Source organism: Lactuca saligna, chromosome 1 (assembly GCF_052625555.1).
Source record: "Lactuca saligna cultivar CGN05327 chromosome 1, ASM5262555v1, whole genome shotgun sequence".
NCBI classification, from domain to species: Eukaryota; Viridiplantae; Streptophyta; class Magnoliopsida; order Asterales; family Asteraceae; genus Lactuca; species Lactuca saligna.
The window spans coordinates 174,185,053-174,207,384 of record NC_136417.1 but is presented as its reverse complement, the minus strand read 5'-3'; the positions used below and the strand labels follow the sequence as shown (position 1 = coordinate 174,207,384).

The following is a 22,332-nucleotide window of genomic DNA, read 5'->3' as shown; positions in this document are numbered from 1 at the left end:
GTTTATTCCGAAGTCCCTTACTTCCAGGGTTCTAGGACTGGCACTAAATCCATAGCTGCCAATGTTCGTTCATAAAGCACTAATTCCATAGCTACTATAGTCTATTCATCGGGTACTAAATCCATAGCTACCAGTCTTTATCTAATAGGTACTAAGTCTATAGCTACCAATGTTCAACAGGTACTAAATCCATAGCTACCAACGTCTAACAGGTACTAAGTCCATAGCTACCGGTGTTTGTCCCATAGGCACTAAGTCTATAGCTGCCAATGTATACTCACATCATCTTCTATCTCTCATCATTTATCTACCCATCATCATACCCAACATATTCGTATATATAAAATACGTATACAGTTTAAACCTTTAAAACATGTATAAAACATTCATCCAGCATAGACAGCAAGTATTCAGATAATATGCACACATAGCACGTAGTTTATATAAAATACTTCATATCTATGTGTAAGATGAAAGGGACTATGCACTCACCTGAGAAGGTGGTGACTCGGTACTCGGACAGTGCTTCGTTTACTTTAAAATAATTTCCTTCGACGAAACCTAGTATTATCACCAATAGATTTTAGTCTATTATTCGCCGAGACTAATTAATAGTCTAGCTATTATTACTATTATATAAGCGTTAAAAAAAATACTTATATAACCCATAATAATAGCCCAAGTATTTATTATATGTTCTTAATAACGTTAATATAATTAAATAAAAACTACATTAAAAATAGCGTAGGCGTAGCTCACTTACAGCGGGTTTTATAGAAAACCAGGCTTTGCTTGGAGCAGCGTTTCCGAGCCGAAAATCTCTTCTTCTCGGAGCCGTCGAGCACTCCGGGGCTTCCGCCTCGTGCTAGGGAGATTCCCTAGGCTTTTCGGGGGATTTCGGGGCTAGAGAGAGGTTCTAGAGAGAGAGTAAAGAGAAGAAAGAATGGGAAAGGTGTGAAGAAAATGAGGGTGGGAGAGGTGGTATTTATAGGGTGAAAATGGCTGAACTTGGTGCCACATGTCACCATCTAGTGGCAAGACTTGGGGAGAAAGCAATGGCCAAGATTGTGCCACATCACCTATTTTCGCACAACACACTTCCGACTTCTAAAATCCGTAACTTTCACATACGACCTCCGTTTTTGACGTTCTTTATATCCACGCGTAGGTAAAAATAATATCTACAACTTTCATTTTGACTCTGTCGGCTAATTCTCGACCGATCTTAAATTTAACAGTACGAGACGTTTAGACTGTTAAATGACCGCGAAGAATTCCTAACTCCTTCATACGGACTCCGTTTTCGTCTGTCTTTTTACCGTTGAGTTCCTATTAATGAGATCTTCAACTCTCATTTATTTCACGTAAGCCAAAAACCGCTCGAACTAAAATTCGAGTTTTGGGCTGTACACTGCTAAGCCGAATCTTAGAAAAATCATAACTTCCTCATACGAAGTCAGATTTGGGCGTTCTTTTTATCGACGCTCTTAGTTTAACATATTCTACGACTTTTGTTTAGATTGCTAAGGCTAAAAAGTCTTCTATCGTAAATTCACTATTTACGTCTTCCGGTGTCGTGCCGGTTTTGCTGTAAAACTTCGGCGGGCCATAACTTCTTCGTTATAACTCAGATTTCGGTGTTCTTTATATGTACGGAAACCTTGTGACATATTCTAAAACTTGGTTAAGACTATTCATTCTAAATAATCTTTTGTCGAAAAGTCATTTTTTTGACCCCTATTGCCTCTAAATTGACTAGCCCGGATCTGCGGGCGTTATATATATATATATATATATATATATATATATATAATGGCAAATGAAAACTATATAAGAGAGAAATAATAGAGAAATCTCTAAAAATATTTTAAGTAAATCAAGGTAGGAGTTCAATTTTAAGAACTTTAGACCTGAAATTTATATTGAAGTTGACTTTATAATGTTGTATTTAAATTAACAATTTAAGTATTTTGTCCAAACCGTTCAAAAGTTATAGCTTTAAATTGATAATGGTTTATATACAACAACATATTAAATCTAATAAATTAAGTATAATATGTTAAAAGTTAAAGACATAAATTTATAAGTAGAAGTAAAAATATTATTTTAATATTAAAATTTAGTTCATTTATGATTACACTTTAGGTTTGATACTTATTAACCTTATTAACCAACTTATAATCATTATTAGAAAAACACTACAATTTATCACTTTTAACTATTTACAAAATATTTTTTAGGTTGTTTAAGTTGAACTAAAATTTATATTTAAGTTGATCCTGTAAGGTTATATTTAAATTAACAATTTAAGTATTTTATACAAATTATTCAAAAGTTGTAGCTTTAAAATGATAATGGTTTACATACAATAACATATTAGACCTAATAAATTAAGTATAATATCTTAAAAGTTAGAAATTATAACTTTATAAGTAGAAAAAAATATATTCTTTTAACATTGAAATTTAGTTTATATATAATTACACTTTAGGTTTAATATTTTTTAACCTTATTGACAAACTTATAATCATTATTAGAAAGAAATTGAAAAGTCATAGGAGTTTCAAATTAATGTGGTGAAAGGAAAAATGCTAGCTTTATAACTATATAATGATAATGATGATATAGATATATATTACGTCTCAAATTTTTTCTCAACATAAATCGTTGGTGTGATGTAAACATGTTTAATTTTATTCTTATCCGTGATTTACTTTATTTTTTGGATTCGCTATATATATATATATATATATATATATATAGGAAAAGGTTATCTGGAAAACAAAAAAACCCTAAAAATCATAAAACTGCATAAAAAAATACCTAGAGATCACAAAACTTTTTTTGACATTTTTTTAAAAAAAAATCGCAGCTTTTTAAAGAAAATCGCTGAAAAAAATTTTGAAAAAAAAAACTTTTTTTTATAAAAAATAAATAAATTTTTTTTTCAGCGAATTTTTATAAAAAGCTGCGATTTTTTATAAAAAAATTCAAAAAAAAATCTTGTGATCTCTAAGTATTTTTTTATGCATTTTTATGATTTTTAGAGTTTTTTGTTTTCGTAAGTAGTTTTTGAGGTGATCATAGTCATTATGTGCTCCATTATTTGCATGCAATCATTTTTTTAAAGGAAAATAAAAATATTTTATATGTATAAAAAGTTTAATATATCATATTTTTTTAAAAATAATATAGTTGTATAAGTTATTATTTTTTGAAACACAAAGATAACCTTTTAAACATATAAAATTTAAATATATTTGTGTAAGTTATTATACAAATATATTTAGCTTTATAAAAAAATGATACGTAATTATTTCTAAAATACAAACCTTTTAAACATACAAAATATTTTTATTTTCCTTTTAAAGAAAATAAGTTGAATGTAATTAATGTTATATTATTAATATGTTTCACTATTTTAACATATGTAGCACCGTAGTTAATTATTAATAAATAACATAAGAGTTTTTAATTTTGCTTTGAAAAATTTAAGTATTAGTTAAGGAATATATTCAAAATTTGATAAAAATAAATAATTCTTTTAAATTTAAATATCAAAAGTTTATATCGAAACAATATAAAATTTATTGTATTTAAAGGTAAAAATATGTTTCGATTTTGGTTTCTTAACATAAGTTCCATAAAATGTATATTAGTTAGATATAAACTTCTGATATTTAAATTTAAAAAAATTATTTAGTTTTATCAAATTTTGAATACATATTTATATTTTATATCTTTATAATCTAAAGGGTTTTTTTTGTAAAAATATGTGTAAATTTAAGGGCTTTTTTAATAATAGTATTTCCTGATAAACTAGAAATCTGTTATTACCAGTAAAAAAGATGAAACCGAAAAGAAAAAAAAAAAAGCAAGTATGTGGCATAAACTAGGGGTGTTCGCGGTGCGGTTTGGTGCGGTTTAGAGTTGAAACCGCAAACCGCACCACACATGCGGTTTGAGTTTTCTAGAAACCGCAAACCGCACCACAAAAGCTCTAAACCGCATTTTGCGGTGCGGTTTCATGCGGGTGGTTTGTGCGGTTTATGGGAGGTTTATGCGGTTTGATAAGTTGTTTCAATTTATAACTTTGGTTGTTATTCATTCCATTTAAACACTTTCAAAATTTATTAATTATATTGCATACCCTTTAAAAGGCATAGATATTGCAAACAAAAAAACAACATGATGTTTTGCTAAGTTGTTATGACTTATGAAATTTAATATCATAGTATTTTAAGTCTTTAATTACCATATTTAACCATCGTGATATAAAAAACTTATTGGATAGTATGAAGTATTTTGTGATTGGAAACTTTGATATATATATATATATATATATATATATATATATATATATATATATATATATATATATATATATATATATATATATATATATATAGACACACACACACGGTGTGATGCGGTTTGGACCGCGATTTGGTAACTGTAAACCGCAAATCGCACCGCAAAATTCTAAACCGCATTATGCGGTGTGGTTTGGTGCGGTGTGGGCGGGTTGTGCGGTTTATGTGGTATTTTGCACACCCCTAGCATAAACGAACCAAAAATCCATCAAAAGGTAAAACCGGTATTTTCAGCAAATCTTAAGGTTTTTAACGACGTTATCCCAGATTTTATATGAAAAGCCAGGGCCATTTTCATAAATTGTTATTTAATGTTTGGGAGAATTAAATTTATCTTAGTTTATATAAAGGGATGTTTTATATCATTTTTATAAGTTGTTGATGTCATGGTTATAAGAAAAATACTCTCATGCTTTAATCAATTGATCATCTGTTATTATATCAGCGTTGATTATATTTATTTTTATTAAAAAAAGAATTAAATTAATATAATTATAGAAAATAAAATTTCGAAGTGTGAAACCAAAGTCTACAACTTTGTCCACAAGAAAAAAATTGTGGGACAAAAGTCCATCCATCAAGGTCAAAATAGTCAATATACCCATAAATATCCCAAACTTGTTTGTAATTCTTCTGAAAACCAAGGGCATATATGAAACAACAATTAATATATATTGCAGATCAATCAGAATTTAGTAGCCACCACACCATCACAATCAGATACTCTCTTTGCTCCGCTACAAACAGCCACCGAACGCTGCCGCCAGCTAGTAGCCACCAATTTCAAATGGCCGGAGTAATGAGATCAGACGTGATGAAGAACAGAAGTAACATTCGATCATCTACTTTTCGTCCGATTCCTAAAAGAGGTCAAGTGAAGGTAGCAATTTTGTTGGGATTAACTCAGTCTTTGGCATCGTTCTTCTCCTTCAACGTCCGCTCTTAGTCACCGGAAAATCATATCCACCGATCAATCAAGATAAAGAGGAAACAGAGATTAATTTTGGTTGAGTTAGAATGTTAGATGACAGCTTTAATTTGCTCTCTCTCTCGATCTCTGTATGTATATAGGCTTTGATCGATGATTTTGTTTTTTCGAATTTGCAGAGTATTTTGGTAATATATGGTGTTGATGATGATTAATTGACGTTGTTATGTTCTCTCAACACTTTTTTTTTTTTTTTGCAGTCTCATTTAATTTGATAATTTCGACTTAGAGAATGGTTGATTTTACATAATTTAATCAATCAGTTAGCTAAATTGATAATTTAGATGATGTTAAAAAAAACAGTCAAATGGGGCCAAAATGTGAATTAAATTGCTTAAAACTTCTAAAAGGGGTTGATTGAAGAAATGGAGTATTTGTTCATGTTCTCCAAATCATGTTTATATCTTCATCCATTTCTTGACATGTGCTTTACTTCAAATTTAAATTCGACAGTATCAAATTTAAATTGAAACAACATTAATGTCCATTCGATAAATGTGTTTTACCCCAAAAACATGGACCATTTGTGTAATTTGTCTTAAATTCGACATTTGTAAATCTTTAAGTGGCTTTGTGTTTTTAAGAGGTAAAATGTATTTAGTATGTTTTTTCCTTGTTTGCGGAATAAAATATAGATCAAAAAAGTCTTTTTCATTTTTTTTAGTGATGGTGGCGGCAACGATGGCAATGGTGATGGTTGTGGTGGTATTGGCGGCGGACGGTGGTGGTGGTTGTGACATTGTGGTGGAAAAAGAAATATAATATAGGATTAGAGCTTAGGTTATAGCTTATAAAATGCCTTTTAAAATCAAAAACTAATTTTTTTGTCTTTTGGTAAAAGATATCAAAATGATTTTTTTATGTTTTTGTTTTGTGCAAAGCAAACAGTTTTTTTCAAAATGTTTTTCTACCCACAACATAAAAGATAAAAAAGACTTTTTACCCAAAGATTAAAATAGTTCCTCGTTTTCAAATGTTTTTTTTTCCTTCAAAGTTTAAAAGTGTACGAGACTTTATCAACAAACTAAAGAGTTAGGCCCATTTTCTTTGGTTTATATATAGTTGCTTCCTAAAATGCCCATAATAAAGACACATCACTAGACACTATATAACTACATAGATTAGGGATTTAGGGCCATTTTATTTGGTTTTATCAAGATTCATTTACTAAAATGTCCACAATATAGGGCCCATATCACATGATAACCACATTTCCATATAAGATATTTTGGATATCGACATTTCCTAGTAAAATATTTTAATTTCCATATAAGATATTTTGGATATCCACATTTCCTTGTAAGATATTTTAGTGAACAGTTAGTTATATTCTAAATTGCTTTTTCGTAGGCACATGCCCCATATCACTAGATAACCATATTCACCTTTCTATAAGATATTTTAGTAAATAGATATTTTCTAATAGGAAAAAACTCAGTTCTGTTTTATATACCACATTCACCTATGAAAACTGAACCGATCTATAGTGCACAACTTTTGTAATAAGAAACTATTATTTATATTTAACAGACATCAACTTTTGCAATTATCCCACTCACTTTGATTTTGAAGTCAATCCTCAGTCACACATCAACCTTTATATTTTTGTAATAGATATTTAACAATTTATAATTTAATTTATGATAACAAACTATTTTTCTTTTTTGAAAAAAAAAACAGCAGGAAAAGCTGGAAAATAAAGCGCAATACACATGTCAAGTAAAATAGAAAAATAATAATAATAGTAACTCCATTAAACTAATTAAACAGTCCCAAAACGAGGGGCAGAGACATTTTTTTGGGGGAGCACTAATCGTTGGTGTGCAACTCAATCGAACAATTTATTTTTAAAATGATGATATATTGTTACATTTTATTATCATTTCAAATATTTTGCTACTCATTTATATTTTTTAAATTATTTGGTTTGTCTTAAAATAAAATCTTAACTAAGTTTCTCAAGAAATTGAGCATCTCAAATTTGGTGTTATCAGGATCACACAGTTCATATGGGTTGTATCCGTAAATATCCGCCACGTTTCATCTCTATATATGAATCTAAAGATATTTGGCTTTTAAAATTGGAAGTCACGGATAAGATTTTAACACGTCACAACCAATTTGGCAAACTTAGAAGAACAAATTGAGTTTGTTAGAGTACTTTAGCAAACATATTTTTCAATTACAACTTAAAAGTCACAACAAGACATGTTCTTTTTCTCGTATATAATTAGTTATTGCACTTTCAAACATAATTTTAACAAATAAATATAATTTAAAATAACCTATAACAGTTACTAAAATAAATAAATGAATAAATAAATAAAAGCTCACACTCGAAACTTCTTTAGCATGTTGTGTTGTGGTCATTTTCCAAGAGTGAGTGTGACCAACTTTCAATATACAGTGACTAAACTTGTGAAAAAATCTCAATTGAACAAATGAAAGAAAAATATATAATATTTTTTCAATGTAACTTTTTAAATATTTTAAAGAAGTCACACATACCATAATACATTAATTTAGAAGCACTGATTCATAAACAAAACGATGTCTCCTTAAATTCCATTGAAAGTCTTACACATACACATTGTGAATGTTTGGGGGGTTTTCACTTTTCAGCTTGTAGCAATTTGACACGTGGGTTGGATATTCCCAAAAGATGCCAATTTGTGTGCGATTGAAGGCCACGAATCAAAGATTCGGTTAAGTGTTGCCGCCAAACGGACCCCACCTTGCGCCAGCCTCATCTCCACAAGATCAAAATTGTCATTTTCATTTTCATTCATTCCATACAATATATTATATTATTAATATTATAATTTATTAAAATTAAAGTTGAAACGAGTAATTAATTTCATGTCTTTACCTCCTAAAGTGGTTCCTGGCGTAGCATTTCTATAGGCATAATTGCATGCAAATTTGATACTTTTGGAAGCCCACCTACAAAAAGAACCAAATTATTAATTTTTTATTCTTTTTTTAAAAGAATTTTTTTTTATTAAATTATTAATTGCATGCAAATTTTTTATTCTTTTTTTTCAAACATTAATTAGGGTTGTCTAAATGGTAAAATAAGGTGTTTTTTTAGCCAATCCCTTTTTAAAATCAAAATAATAATATTTTATTATAAAATGTAGTTTATACTTACGGATCCGGACAAACTTCTTCGCCAGATGTACAATTTCCCCAAGATGAGATGTCATTACTCCACGTGTCCTATTTTCAGAAAAACATAACAAAAGAAAAGCATGTGTAATAATGTTTATAGAAGAAATAAAAATGTAATCATACCGAAATATTTTTCTCAATTGCTCATATTAAGCCTGTCAAATCGGACCGTCGTGTCGTGTTTTTGTCTGACACGACACGATAATGTTTTTTGTAACACGACACGACACGATGTCGTGTTTCTTTTCACTAACACGAAAACGAAGCAATTAAAAAACGACAACACAACACGACACGACAAAGATAATATTACATAACTATTATTTTATTTAATTCATATTTAATCATATATAACACGATAAAAACGACAAACACGAAAACACGACAAATACATGCTCAATCGTGTTAATTTCGTGTGGATTTGTAAACACGACACGACATCGTGTTTTTTAAACTTGGGACGAACACGACACAAAAACGAATTCGAATTTTGATTTCGTCCCGATTTCGTTTCGTGTCGTGTATTTTTGTCGTGTCGTGTCATAAATTGATACCCCTAGCTCATATCATGACATCGAGATCCTTGTCGTAAAATGTTTCCGTTGCAGATTCTATTATATCACTATCCCAAACCTAAAATAGAAATTCAAAAAAATAAATTCATGAAAAAAAAAAAGCAATTGAAAAATACCACTCAATAAAGACAAAAATATCCCTCAATTAAAATGAAAGAGTTTGAGAAATCGTTCACGTACATGGTGCAAATTGGTCTTTCTTTTATACCATCGTTATTGTGTTTCCACCTTCATCACTAGTAAAACTAACATGCAGCGGCTATAAATAAATAAATAAATAAATAAATAAGTAAAGTTAATAAACATTGTGCAATAAAGCTTTTACTCCCTTAGTTTGGTCAAATACCCAAAATACCCCTCAATAGTTGATACAATGAAAGGAATAACATTCCATCAAGAATGGTTTATTCGGTCCCATTATACAAAACAGACAGTTTTTTTTTTTTTTTTTTTTTTTCATAACAAACACCTCCAAAGTTTCTACGTCTGTTTAAAACTTATACACAAGGTCAAATTTACATATTTGCCCTCATATATTTTCCCAAGTTTGTTGCCATTTTCTCTAATAGTTTCTAAACATCATTTATTAAAACAACACCTAAAAAAAAGCAACGAAGCCTTAGATATGTCATTGAAAATATTTCTGTAATTTGTGTTAACTAAAAAATAATTATTCACATATAGTTAATGTAACATTATAACTAATTTGAACAATAGATAATATAAGACTTACTAAAATTCAATCATTTAATGGTATCTACTCTCGCTTTACATGTGTATAAAATTAGTTATATTTTTTATCTATTTTAATTAACTAATGTAATGATTTATTAACTTTAAAGAAAAATTAACAACATTTTAATTTCAACGTGATGATTATTTAAATTATCAATCATTGTTTATGATGTAATATAATATAATTTATGTTATTTTAACTATTATTATTATAATTAATTTTATAAAAAGTTAACAAAATTTTAGTTATTATAAAAAATAGTTTTTGGAGATCTTTTAGTTATTTTACTTTTAGATTTATTTTCTTTCACGTTAATTATATTTAATATTTTTCTTAACTCTTCTAAAAAATATACATCGAGTTTTTTTAAACTTTATTTGATATTTAATTTAGGTTTTAAATTTTACATTATATTTTTAAATTTGTTTAATATATTAACTTAGGTTAGGTATTTAACACTATAATGAAGTTATTTATAATTCAAGAAGTTTCCATTCATAATAACATTTATAATTAATAACATATTTAAGTTAGAAAGTATATTATATGAAAATATAAAAAATTAAGAGTACGTGGTAAAATGAAAAATGTTTTATTAATATGAATTATAATAAAATGAAAAATGTTTCATTAGTATGAATTATAATAAAGCCATATATCTAACTTTTTTACCGGTAAAACAATATAAAAGAAACAAAATACCCTATTTAGTTGGTAATTTAAATTGTAAGGATTAAAAAAATGACTTTTTAAAGTAAAAACAAAAAGTTTGTATGGTTAGATTGTCTTTTCCATTTTCCGTAGTGATATATATTGTTTTGGGTATTTATACATGGTGTTATAACTAATGCATAATGATTTGAAAGCTTACATACGATCATAAATTACTTAAGATCAAATCCTCAACCAAACTCATGAACATCCATATATGATAACAAAAGATAAGATCACTCAAAAGATATATAGCATGGGCCACGACTACTCTAGCAAAATGTTAGAAATATGGTTTAGTGGCACTTGGAAATCTGAGAATCGTGATAATCACTTTCAAATCGAAGTATTTGGGTGGTACTCCCAAATCCTCAATTGGATAAGACTCAGATAAAATCAAAGAGAAAGAAAGAGGACAAAATTGCAAAAATGGTCCCTGTGGTTGTCAAAATTCTGCAGTTTTGGTCCGAAAAAGTTTGGCGGTGCATCAGTGGTCCAATTTCGAATACCTTATGCAGTTTTGGTCCCTATAGTTGGAATTGTTGTGTGTTTTTGGTCCAAACCCAACATGAAATGACGAATATGCCCTTTGATAATTCTTTTTTATTTATTTTTAATTTTTTATTACTATTTTAATTAAAAAATAAATTAAAAGATTAAAATAAAATAACTCTACCCCCCTCTCTCTCTCTCTCTCTATCTCTCTCTCTCTCTCTCTCTCTCTCTCTCTCGGTAGCCATTCTCCAAACACCACCACTCAGTTTTGATTTAGGGATTTTGAAGATTGCTTCCAAAATTTTAACAAAGAACCACCGATGGACCTCCCGATTTCCTCCTTGAACACCACTATTCTCATCACAGTAACCAGAAAACACCACAACCGGGACCATCCTTCTTTCTTCATCTCCAGAAAACACCACCAACGGAAACCTTCTTTATTCATCGGTGGTCCCGATCTATATTTTTTAGGGCTATGGTTTCCTTGTGGTGACAAATGGTGATGGTATGCGACAACAATGGTGGTGGTCAGATCCATTGTGCAGAAGTTCAGTCAAACACAGTAGAGCACCAGAAATTAACTTGAGAAGGTGAACGAGACGGAGCCCCCTATAGAAGAAGAGAAGAACGGTCATACACAAGCCCTAATTTTCAAAAACTAGTTCAGGAGGACTTGGAAGAAGCTCCAATGGAGGATGATGTTGATGGTGGCTTTAAAGAGCGTGATTTTAGAGAAACTCCACCATTTTCGTCCATTAGAAGCCATGTTTTGATGAGTGGTCATAAGATATAGGAGAATGAGAACCAGAGGAGAACAGTGGAGGAGGGAGAAGTGACGAAGATGTTGGTAGTTGACAATGACGAAGGAGTTTGGTGTTTGTCTTCAGAAAATGGAAAAGGGGAACAGAAAGAAGAAGAAGAAGAAGAAGAAAAGGAAGAGGACGATTATACGGGTTGTGTTGGAGGTCAGGTGCTCGCCGGAGTTTTGGTGTTCGTTGGATGTCTTGGTTTTGGATGAAACTCACACTTCCTGTTATGATTTCCGATGAAAAATAGCATTCCCCCGTAAAGAAGTCTCCTACGTTTTCGGCGAAAATGGTGGGCGTCGGAGGTGGTTTCAGGCGAAACAGCAGCCACCGATGGTGGTTCTGGACAAAAGAGGGTTGCACCGGTTATGGAGGTGGAGTTGGTGATGAATGGGTTTTATGATAAAGATGGAAGAGTAGTGGGTTATATATTTATTTATTTATTTATTTTGTTTTAAGATGAAAAAAATATATAAATTAAACTAATTAAAGTATTACAAAAAATAGAAAAAATAAATTATAAGGGTATAAAAGTAATTTCAAGTGTATAGGGACCAAAATCACTAAAAAGATTCAAAATTGGACCACTGGTGCACCACCAAATTTTTTTGGACCAAAACTGCATAATTTTGACAACCACAGGGACCATTTTTGCAATTTTGTCAAGAAAGAGAGAATGATCTGGTGTAAATTTCGTTAGTACCAGAAAACTGACTAAAATTGGTTATATACATTCCTTGTCTGAAAAACTGTCAAAACTGTCATATAACAGTTTTCTCAACAGTCAAAACTGTTATAAATCCGGGTTTGGTATAAAGATTAATGCAAAGTCAAAACCGGATCAAATATTCAAAATTTGGATTTTCTGATGCATTTTTAATACAGCAATATAACCCAAATAAAAAATTTCCGCATCCCGCTGAAATAGAGTTGTGAGCACTTGTTTAGTCATCAAAGACGCCTTCAACAGCTTCAATGCCTATCAAAACTCAAACAAAAAAAACCACATTACGACACCGATTAATATAAGAAAATTAAGTCTATAAAAATATTACCTCATCTTTTCCAAAAGGCAATGTTTTCTCCTCAAGCTGACTCAAATCCTTCACACCAAAGCTATTGATGAGAGTAATGCTTGAAATGGTGGACATGGGCTTCACCACCAAGTTATCCATAACCATATAAGTCACCACATCTTTCACATATCCTCCTGACATCATAACAGTTTTTTGAATAACTACACCTGTAAAGTGTTTTTGGTGCATTATCCTCCGCAAAAGCTGCATTCAACAACAGAAAAATGTTTCCATTGAATGCAATTTCGGGATGAAAGATGACATCTTTGCCGATGCCTTGTTGAAGATATGTTTGATTAAAGTTCTCAACGCTTTCTTTAAGATCACCTAAGCAACCCACCATTTGTTTGGAGCCCAGGAACTGGATGAGGCTGCCAAGAGGTAAAGAGAATATGTGGAAAAGGAAATCCACAAAGTCTTTGGTGGCTTCGGCAAATAAAACTTTCTGGGCTTTCTTGTCAACCAGAAGCTTCAGTGTCATGTTTGGGGAAGCCATTGATGGAGCGTATAGAATCTTGATATCTAGCAGTGGGATTTGCTGGGATGATGATTTGCCCATATATATGCATCCATTTATTCTTGTAGTTTTCTTTCCATATGACCTGTATTTATTCATTTAAACACGGCACCCTTCCATTTCCTTCTAGGTTATCACTCCATCACTTCTCTTTTTTTTTAACCCAATATTATATATATTATTTTTATATTATTAAATATCACATTTAATTAATATTTAATATTTATATATATATATATTAAAACATTTTCCTTATGAATACTAACTTTTATGTTTTTTTTGTCAAGTTTATCTCTTATTTTTAGTCATTTTGATACTTTTGGTTATTACAATCAAGATTTTTATAGAATACTAATTTTTATGTTTTTTTTATAAACTTTGGCTCTCATTTTTAGCCATTTTGATTTTTTTGGTCATTACAATAAAAAATTTTACATTTTAATATTCAAAGTTTGATCACAAAACTTTAAGAAATTGACAACTTTTGTTCATTTTTTAAAAACTTGCTAATTCGAACCCCTTTAATTCGTTAGTCATTTTGATACTTTTGGTCCTTATAGTCAAAATTTTTACATTTTTTCATAAAAAACATAAAAAACGGTCCGGGGCAAAACCCGGATTTTTCCACTATACATATAATAGTGGGGTACTCGCGTGATGCAGCGGCGACAGTTAGTTTTATTTCGATGAATTGTTTTCTTGCGACGGTTAGTTAAATTTAGTGAATGTGTCAAGCACCGCATGATGAAAATGCAGTTGAAGAAGAATACTCGAGATTGTTCTTTGTCAAGCATCACTATAATCAAAATTTGTTGGGCTTGTCAACCACGAAAAGAAACAAAAAAAAATGTTTTTCGATTGGACAAAGTAATCATTTTTGGCTTTTTTTAGGTTTTTGTTTTATTTTAGCATTGTATTTCACTTTGTTTGCAATTTTATTTCTGTTTTTTTTATCATTTTTATAAAATTAAAAGTTATACATATTTGGAAATGAAATTAACGAATTAAAGAATGAAAACATGAGATGCGGGTATAACAATGGATATTAAAGGGGTGTGTATGGTTTTCTTTTGACTGGTAATAGTAACACTGGAAAATACACCAAAAATGCAATGAATATATTTTATAAAAAAATTACACTGCATATGATGAATAGATTTCACTCGAATAATAATTTTTATTTTGGCTATTAGGGATCAATATTTTAATCGAAAAAAACGAATTAAAATCGAAACTGGTATTCAGTTCTTAGTTTAGGGTTTATTCCTTTTCTAGTTTGTTGGTTCTTATCTTGTTTTGTTCGATTATGGTTCCAACCAGTTTCTTGAAAAACACATTTCTTAGTAGATTATACGCATTCCAAACACCATCTTAAATGTCACTTTGTATTTCTATTTAAAAATAATTGATTTTTGATCAATCCCTTGGTACATATTATTGGATTTTTTACGGGCTTAAGAAGCAAATATTTTTTTTTCTTTGATTTTAGTTCCATCTTATCAAAATTTTATAAATGTATATTTAACCCATTTATTTATTTCCACAAAATATATTAAAACGCTCAAATATCAAATAAATTGCAAGTCTGTCTAAGTATTTTAATATTTATAACCTTTAATCAACTTGTTTAAAAAAAGATGAATTATTTTTGGGTATAAGAACATTTTGATCATAACTAATATTGATTATTAGTAAAACTAAAAAAAAAATACATTTAATATATACCTAAGGTAAGAGAATTAATGGGGGAAAGATATATTGCATCAATCATATGGCACACTAAAATAAATAAATAAATAAACACATTATGTGGTTTTAGTGTATTTAGGATTTGTTTTTAGTTCATCCTATTATATATATTTGTTCATTTAAAAACCTATAATGGGTCTATGAATATGGAACGACATGGTGATCTTTTGATCTTTTATGGCTATATATTTAATAATAATTCCATTGGTAACCTCCAAAACTTTTGAGGCCATAATTAATAAAGTGTATGCTACAAATTTTTATGACGCTTTGTAGGCATAGTTTATATGCCAATAATGTTTTTGTAAAAGAAGTTTGGATTTTGGATGTTGTCCAATTAATAACAAAACACACCAATCTATAACATCAATCTATATTATTAGGTTTATTTTTTAGGTTAATGATAGTAATTACTATTTGACTTTGCTTTTTAAAGGACTTTATAATTACTTTAATCATTTCTTTATAAATCTATTAGTTTTTAATAAAACAAGACAAAAACAATGTTTACCTTTTTTTCAAAGAATGTCACGACTTTTGTTTTTGCCTGCTTATCAACCTTGCTTTAAAACTTTTTTTTTTTTCTAATTATTTAATCTTTTAGTATTTAACTTTTTTTACTATTTAAAAATAAACGTTTACTAGTAGTAATAGATATGTATATAAATTTTACGTTGCACGAGTAATAATATAGTGGTTCACGTTATGTAATATTTAAAATAGTTATTTATCTCATAATAATATATATTTCTCTAATAATAATTTATATCTACTGAAAAATACTCAAAAAATTTATGGGTTTAATTTATGATTTTGTAATTTATATATAATTAAAAATCAATGAAAAAAACTAATAAAAAATAAAAATATTAAAAGTTGATTAAATATTTCGCCGGCGATAACGCTGAAATAGGAGTTATTCGGTACATCAAATAATTATACATATAAAAAATATATATTAGAAGTTATATTTCATCGTTGCTTCGCCGGACCACACGAACCACCAAGTTGCCGCCGTTGGACCACCGAATCCCCGGACCATCAGGCGTTACGCCGATACCGCCGTCATATTGTTTATAATTTTTTCTTACTTTTTCAACTTTTCTTTAAACTTTTTACAACGTTTGAACATCAAAAAAATTCAGATGATTTGATTTTGTTAAGAGCGAGTTTCGAATAAACAGAAAAAAAAATGTCGAATAAAACGGCAAGAAAATTAAATAAAACATCAAAAAGTAAATAAATAAACATTAAATCTACATATTCGAATAAAACGGCAAGAAAATTAAATAAAAATGATTAAATATAAATAAAATAATAAATCATAATATTAATAAATAATGATTTTAATAATTTAGAATTTTAGATGATTAATTTAATATTATTAAATAAGTTGATATTTATTATTTTGCAAATTAAAATTTAATGTTATTAAATAAGTTGATTCTTTGTGTTTTGCTAATTAAAAGCTTGGAATATAAAAGGATACGTAAGAAACAATTAAAAATAAGACATATATTAATAAAAAATAAAAAAAAAAAAAAAAAAAAACAATGAACGTGGGTTGGCAAAGAAAAAAAAAGTAATGGTTATTTGTAAACTACTATAAAGTAATTATGATGAGATTTAATTGTTTAAAAGAAATAGATTGGTGTGTGAAGAAATTCTCAATTTCTATTCAAATTAACATTGCAATTACAGATACTTCATTATAATCATAGACAAAAAAACACACTGAATTCTATTTTGTTTAAATCTGCCTTCATGTCGACTTCCTTCATGTTTCCCTTTCTCTTTTTTTACTTATTAGTAACCTTTGTGAATAACTTCCAAAATCACTAAAAAAAAAACTTCTAGAATCACAAATACATGAACCAGTCAAATCGTTCCAACAAAATTGGTTCAAGAACAAGAAGTTGGTTAGTAGCATCTGTTCCCGGTTTTTAATTAATATATAGTAATCGATCTTATCACACTTACAATTAATAAATCATCAAGAAAACCTTACCTTTTAATTAATAAAAATGTACAGAAAATCTCATCATTTATCTGGAACCTGACAACTAAACTAAGACCATTTTAGCAATGCTTCTGCAACCTGCACCAACATGTGGGCGTTAATTATTTATCGACTATAGTTTTTAGAGTATTTCCTATAATTCTTTTTGGTTTTAAACAAAATGTATTTGCATCATATGTCTAATCGTGTAAAATTAGAAGATTAAGAACTACCCCTAATATATTTGAAACTTTCCCTATAAATTTGGCAAATACTTGCGACTTATAACATGCAATCTTATTAAATAATGTCATTTACATAAATAGAGACAAAGAGAATGCAGCTTTCTATATGATTACTGGTTTAGAATACAGATTTAGTTGATTACCATTCTCAGTCCACTAATATTTCATTGATGTATCCATGGATATAACACAAAACTCGTTAGCCCAACTTTTGGAATATCACTGATGTTGGTAAATACCTATAGATATAGACAAAATACCCAAAAACACACACATATACAAACACTAATGCATTCAAGTAAGTAGAATTTCTCATAGAAAAATGCATAGAAGCACCTAAAAAAATACATATCAGTACATACAAAAACACATAAAGTCCCTAAAAACATACTTCTTCGCTTAAACCTTGGATCTTCAAGTCTTGTCTTTAGACCCAGACCATTCATCTGGAACTCAAACTATTAATCTGGGTCCCAAAAAGATCACGAACATTGGAATGTGTATCACAAATTTGGTGAAGGTTTGGTGTGGTTTTAGAGTAGCGGTGGGGACAAAGCATAGGATTAGACTCTTCGGTTGTGGCTAAGTGGTGGTGCATGTATATGTGTTCGTAGATCCGATGAAGGACGTGGATGATGGAGAAGACTGTAAGGTTGGTGATAGAAGGGTTAACGTTGGATTGTAGTTTCGGTGATTGTTTTGTGGGTTCATCTGGGAATGTGGATAATGATGGGTGAAGAGATATAATGAAGGGTAGAGCAATGATAGTTTTGTGCTTTAGTTCCTTTAAAGGGGGGAGTTGGAGGTGTAGTATGACTAAGAAAAAGTAGAAGAAATAGAGGGAGGCTGAGGTGGTGGCTGAAATGGCATCACCAGTGGCGAGATTTCGAGTGAGATACAGAAGGTGATCAGCGTACTATCTCCTAAAAGGAGATTCTAGAGGGATTAAACATAAGAAAAATTATAGATGCAAAGAGCCAGTTGGAGAATTTACACTTCAGATCAAGGGAATAGAGAGTGGTTTCTATAGAGATTAAATGTAACAATAACCGGTAGTAATATTAGTTTATATAATGAAATAGTATGCTTGTTTTTAAGACTTGGTCTTAAAACTTTTCATATTCTTATTACGTATGTATTTTATATATATATATATATATATATATATATATATATATATATATATATATATATATTGTCAATGTAACTTTTTAAATATTTTAAAGAAGACACACATATCATAATACATTATACATAATACATTAAATTAGAAACAGATTCATAAACAAAACGATGCTTCTTTAAATTCCATCAAAAGTCTACACATTGTAAATATTTGGGGGGGGGTTTTCACTTTTCAGCTTGAAGCAATTTGACACGTGGGTTGGATATTCCCAAAAGATGCCAATTTGTGTGCGATTGAAGGCCGTGAATCAAAGATTCGGTTAAGTGTTGCCGCCAAACGGACCCCGCCTTGCGCCAGCCTCATCTCCACAACCGGTAAACGCGAGAGGAAGTAATCATCTATACACAAAACAAGGTCAAAGTTGTCATTTTCATTTTCATTCATTCCATACAATATATTATATTATTAATTATTAATATTATAATTTATTAAAATTAAAGTTGAAACGAGTAATTAATTTCATATCTTTACCTCCTAAAGTGGTTCCTGGCGTAGCATTTCTATAGGCATAATTGCATGCAAATTTAATGCTTTCGGAAGCCCACCTACAAAAAGAACCAAATTATATTCTTTTTTCAAATCAAAATAATAATATTTTATTATAAAATGTAGTTTATACTTACGGATCCGGACAAACTTCTTCGCCAGATGTACAATTTCCCCAAGATGAGATGTCATTACTCCACGTGTCCTATTTTCAGAAAAACATAACAAAAGAAAAACATGTGTAATGATGTTTATAGAAGAAATAAAAATGTAATCATACCGAAATATTTTTCTCAATTGCTGATATCATGACATCGAGATCCTTGTCGTAAAATGTTTTCATTGCAGATTCTATTATATCACTATCCCAAACCTAAAATACAATTCAAAAAAATATTAAGTTCGTGAAAAAAAAAAAAAAGCAATTGAAAAATACCACTCAATAAAGACAAAAATACCCCTCGATTAAAATGAAAGAGTTTGAGAAATCGTTCACGTACATGGTGCAAATTGGTCTTCCTTTTATACCATCGGACTGTTATTGTGTTTCCACCTTCATCACTAGTAAAACTAACATGTAGCGGCTATAAATAAATAAATAAGTAAATAAGTAAAGTTAATAAACATTGAGCAATAAACCTTTTCCTCCCTTAGTTTGGTGAAATGCCCAAAATACCCCTCAATAGTTGATACAATGAAAGGAATAACATTCCATCAAGAATGGTTTTATTCGGTTCCATTATACAAAACAAACAGTTTTTTTTTTTTTTTCATAACAAACACCACCAAAGTTTCTATGTCTGTCTAAAACTTATAAACAAGGTCAAATTTACATATTTGCCCTAGTTTATTTTCCCAAGTTTGTTGCCATTTTCTCTAACAGTTTCTAAACATCATTTATCAAGACAACACTTAAAAAAAAAAAGAAAAAAAAAGGAGCCTTAGAAATCATCGCTGGTAAACTACACGACCTATTTAGGGGTATTATGGTCATTTACTCAAGGGTTTCTAACTAACCTGATGCACGTCCCCAATATAATGAGAAAGGAACATAAGTGCTTCAGTCAAATTATCTGTAATCAAAGATTCTTTGATGAGTTTTCCACTTTTCATAAATTGTAAAAAAAAAAATAATAATAATGAAAATTTGAAAATTGGTGCTTACAGTTGACTACTGAGTTTGAAGCATTATAGCCTGTAACAAGTTGCTCAGTGTAATTATAAATTGCTCCAGTAACACAATTATCTTTCACTCCAGATGAATCATGGCAATCCCCTAAAACATTAACTCGAAAGGTATTTGAGTATTCTTAACAATGAGGAAATGCTTAAAATAGTTGATTGAAATGTAATGTTACAGTTTTAGTCCCTGAACTTTTCTCCTATTCCATAAACTACCCCAAAATCTATTTCTTTAATAAGTGTGAGTTGAAAATGTAGAAAGAAACAGGATAAGTGAGATGAAATTGAGGGAAAGTGGTAAAACTTACTGCAGTAATCATAGTTACATCTAAAATCAGGGGTGTCAACATAATGCAATTCACTAGTCCACCTCCAGTTATAACGGTGTTTGATTTCATCAGGCCAAGAACAAACAGAAGCCAGATCACCTTCAGCAGTTTCTGGAAGCAATTCTTTCACTGCCTTTAAAGCTTCTTCAGAAAGGAATGACTGATTTGGTAAAAAGAAAATTAGATCAATCAACACAATCAAATGTGATTTTTACAACTTCAAGCAACAGAAACACATATATCCAACATGGACAAAGTTATCTCTAAGATCCTTTTACTGATGAATTAGAAGAGCATGAAAGCATCTGAATCTCCAATATTGTTATAAACGCATTAGTGTATAGTATCAACAATGGAATTTTAATTGATCGGAAACCCCTCAAATTTTGCTAAAAAAATGCCTTAATTGAACTTTGCAATTCGAATGGAAAACTTTACTCTTACCTGAAGAAATCAAATCCTTATTATCAGAATATTCGTGTATCCTTGACTTGAATTGGAGACTAATAATATGGCACCAGATTCGAAATTTCATTTAATTAAAGGCGAAAAAGGGAAATACTTTTACCTCGGCAATTTTACAAGTCGCATAGTGTCCTTCTTTACCCCATCCTAAATTTCCAGGAACTAATAGCAGTAAAATAGCGAATGCTCCTTCAATCCACCAGAGCTTGAAGCCACTCATTTTTACTTGTGATTTAACTTGAGGAATTGAATAGCAAAGTTAGCAGAGAATAATTAAATCAAATAGATAAAAAGTAACAAAATAAGCTGTATTTTGGTCAGGTTTACCTAATCTGTTGAGCTATGGTGTAGATCACTTCGATGGAAGCACTCAATTGGAACCCGTATCGAAGTGGAAAACCCTAATTCCATATATTCGCGGTACTTTCAAAATCCCTTAGGCAGAGAAAGAACTATACGCCACCGTTTTGGCTAAACAATAAAAACATGTACGATATTATAATGGTTATCGCTAAAGGTACTCGTTTATATAAAATATGTGGTTATCTTCTATTCTAAGTCCAAATTTATGTTAACTAATGTCTCACACCTAGGTGAGTTTTCTCGTTTAGGACTTTAAGTCCCAATTTATGTTAACTAATGCCCCACACTTGGTTGAGTTTTGTCGTTTAGGACTTTTTATGAGGTCATATTTGGACCCTCAGCTACTCCTAAGGTTTACGGTCGTAAATTCCTTGGCCGACTCGTCGAGTTTCCCTTGCAACTCTCCAAGTTCATATATGTCCAAAGGTTGGGAAAACCCTAGCCGACTCGTCGAGTCACTCATCTGACTCGTTGAGCCCACAACAATCTTCATCGGACTCGCCGTGACCATGCAACTCACCGAGTCCCTTCAATCCTTCATCCATACAGTTGCTTTTTAAGCCATGCAAAGGCTCCATATTGCAGATCCAGCTTCCCAAGGCAAACTTTACGTGCATACAAGGCTCTAAAGTCTTAAAATGACAAAACTAAGCTTGCAAAGAAGTCATACACTTGACGGGAGGTTCATACTTGCCAAATCTGACAACTTTATGGACTTAGAGACCCAAGAGAGTTCAAATCTCAAGTTGCAACTTCAGATCTTAGCTCAAACACAAGAAAAGCTTCCTAAAATCCACCCAAAATAGATCTATAATGAAATGAGACCAAGGTAACAGCTTAATAAATTCCAAAGGATGCCAATTGAGGTAGATCTTTG

The 22,332-nt window shown here is 30.1% G+C and overlaps 2 protein-coding genes and 1 long non-coding RNA gene across 4 annotated transcripts; all 3 read right to left on the bottom strand.

Moving 5' to 3' along the window:
* Positions 1 to 8,230: 8,230 nt before the first annotated feature.
* On the bottom strand, positions 8,231 to 8,677 carry LOC145001459 (uncharacterized). Its single transcript, XR_013661608.1, has 3 exons — positions 8,656 to 8,677; positions 8,513 to 8,580; positions 8,231 to 8,304 (listed from the first exon to the last, which is right to left on the bottom strand). It is a non-coding gene; the product is annotated as an uncharacterized LOC145001459 (long non-coding RNA).
* A 4,022-nt stretch (positions 8,678 to 12,699) lies between these two features.
* Positions 12,700 to 13,430, bottom strand: LOC145013882 (uncharacterized). The gene is made up of 3 exons (XM_078972232.1): positions 13,197 to 13,430; positions 12,914 to 13,138; positions 12,700 to 12,837 (listed from the first exon to the last, which is right to left on the bottom strand). Exons 1-3 carry the CDS (start codon positions 13,428 to 13,430, stop codon positions 12,700 to 12,702), a joined length of 597 nt encoding a protein of 198 aa, XP_078828358.1.
* A 5,250-nt stretch (positions 13,431 to 18,680) lies between these two features.
* LOC145046258 (endonuclease 4-like) lies at positions 18,681 to 21,585 on the bottom strand. Of its 2 annotated transcripts, none has more exons than XM_078994555.1 (10): positions 21,420 to 21,585; positions 21,196 to 21,329; positions 20,607 to 20,787; positions 20,282 to 20,392; positions 20,134 to 20,189; positions 19,575 to 19,700; positions 19,397 to 19,489; positions 19,254 to 19,321; positions 19,102 to 19,175; positions 18,681 to 18,968 (listed from the first exon to the last, which is right to left on the bottom strand). In XM_078994555.1, exons 2-10 carry the CDS (start codon positions 21,310 to 21,312, stop codon positions 18,802 to 18,804), a joined length of 993 nt encoding a protein of 330 aa, XP_078850681.1. In that variant the 5' UTR covers positions 21,313 to 21,329; positions 21,420 to 21,585; the 3' UTR covers positions 18,681 to 18,801. The 2 variants fall into 2 exon arrangements, with proteins under 2 accessions (XP_078850681.1, XP_078850687.1); XM_078994561.1 differs by having other exon boundaries at positions 19,617 to 19,700.
* Between the last annotated feature and the right edge of the window lie 747 nt (positions 21,586 to 22,332).

Bases quoted from the DNA above. Each gene is read 5' to 3' on its own strand.
- LOC145013882 (XM_078972232.1), bottom strand. From the start codon at position 13,430: ATGGCTTCCCCAAACATGACACTGAAGCTTCTGGTTGACAAGAAAGCC. The intron at 13,139-13,196 runs GTCATCTTTCAT...TGTTGAATGCAG, and splicing joins AACAAGGCATCGGCAAAGAT to CTTTTGCGGAGGATAATGCA. The intron at 12,838-12,913 runs GTAATATTTTTA...GAGTTTTGATAG, and splicing joins TGCCTTTTGGAAAAGATGAG to GCATTGAAGCTGTTGAAGGC.
- LOC145046258 (XM_078994555.1), bottom strand. From the start codon at position 21,312: ATGAGTGGCTTCAAGCTCTGGTGGATTGAAGGAGCATTCGCTATTTTA. The intron at 19,701-20,133 runs GTTAGTTAGAAA...ATTTATTTATAG, and splicing joins ATATTGGGGACGTGCATCAG to CCGCTACATGTTAGTTTTAC. The intron at 19,490-19,574 runs GTATTTTTGTCT...ATTGTATTTTAG, and splicing joins TCTTTCATTTTAATCGAGGG to GTTTGGGATAGTGATATAAT.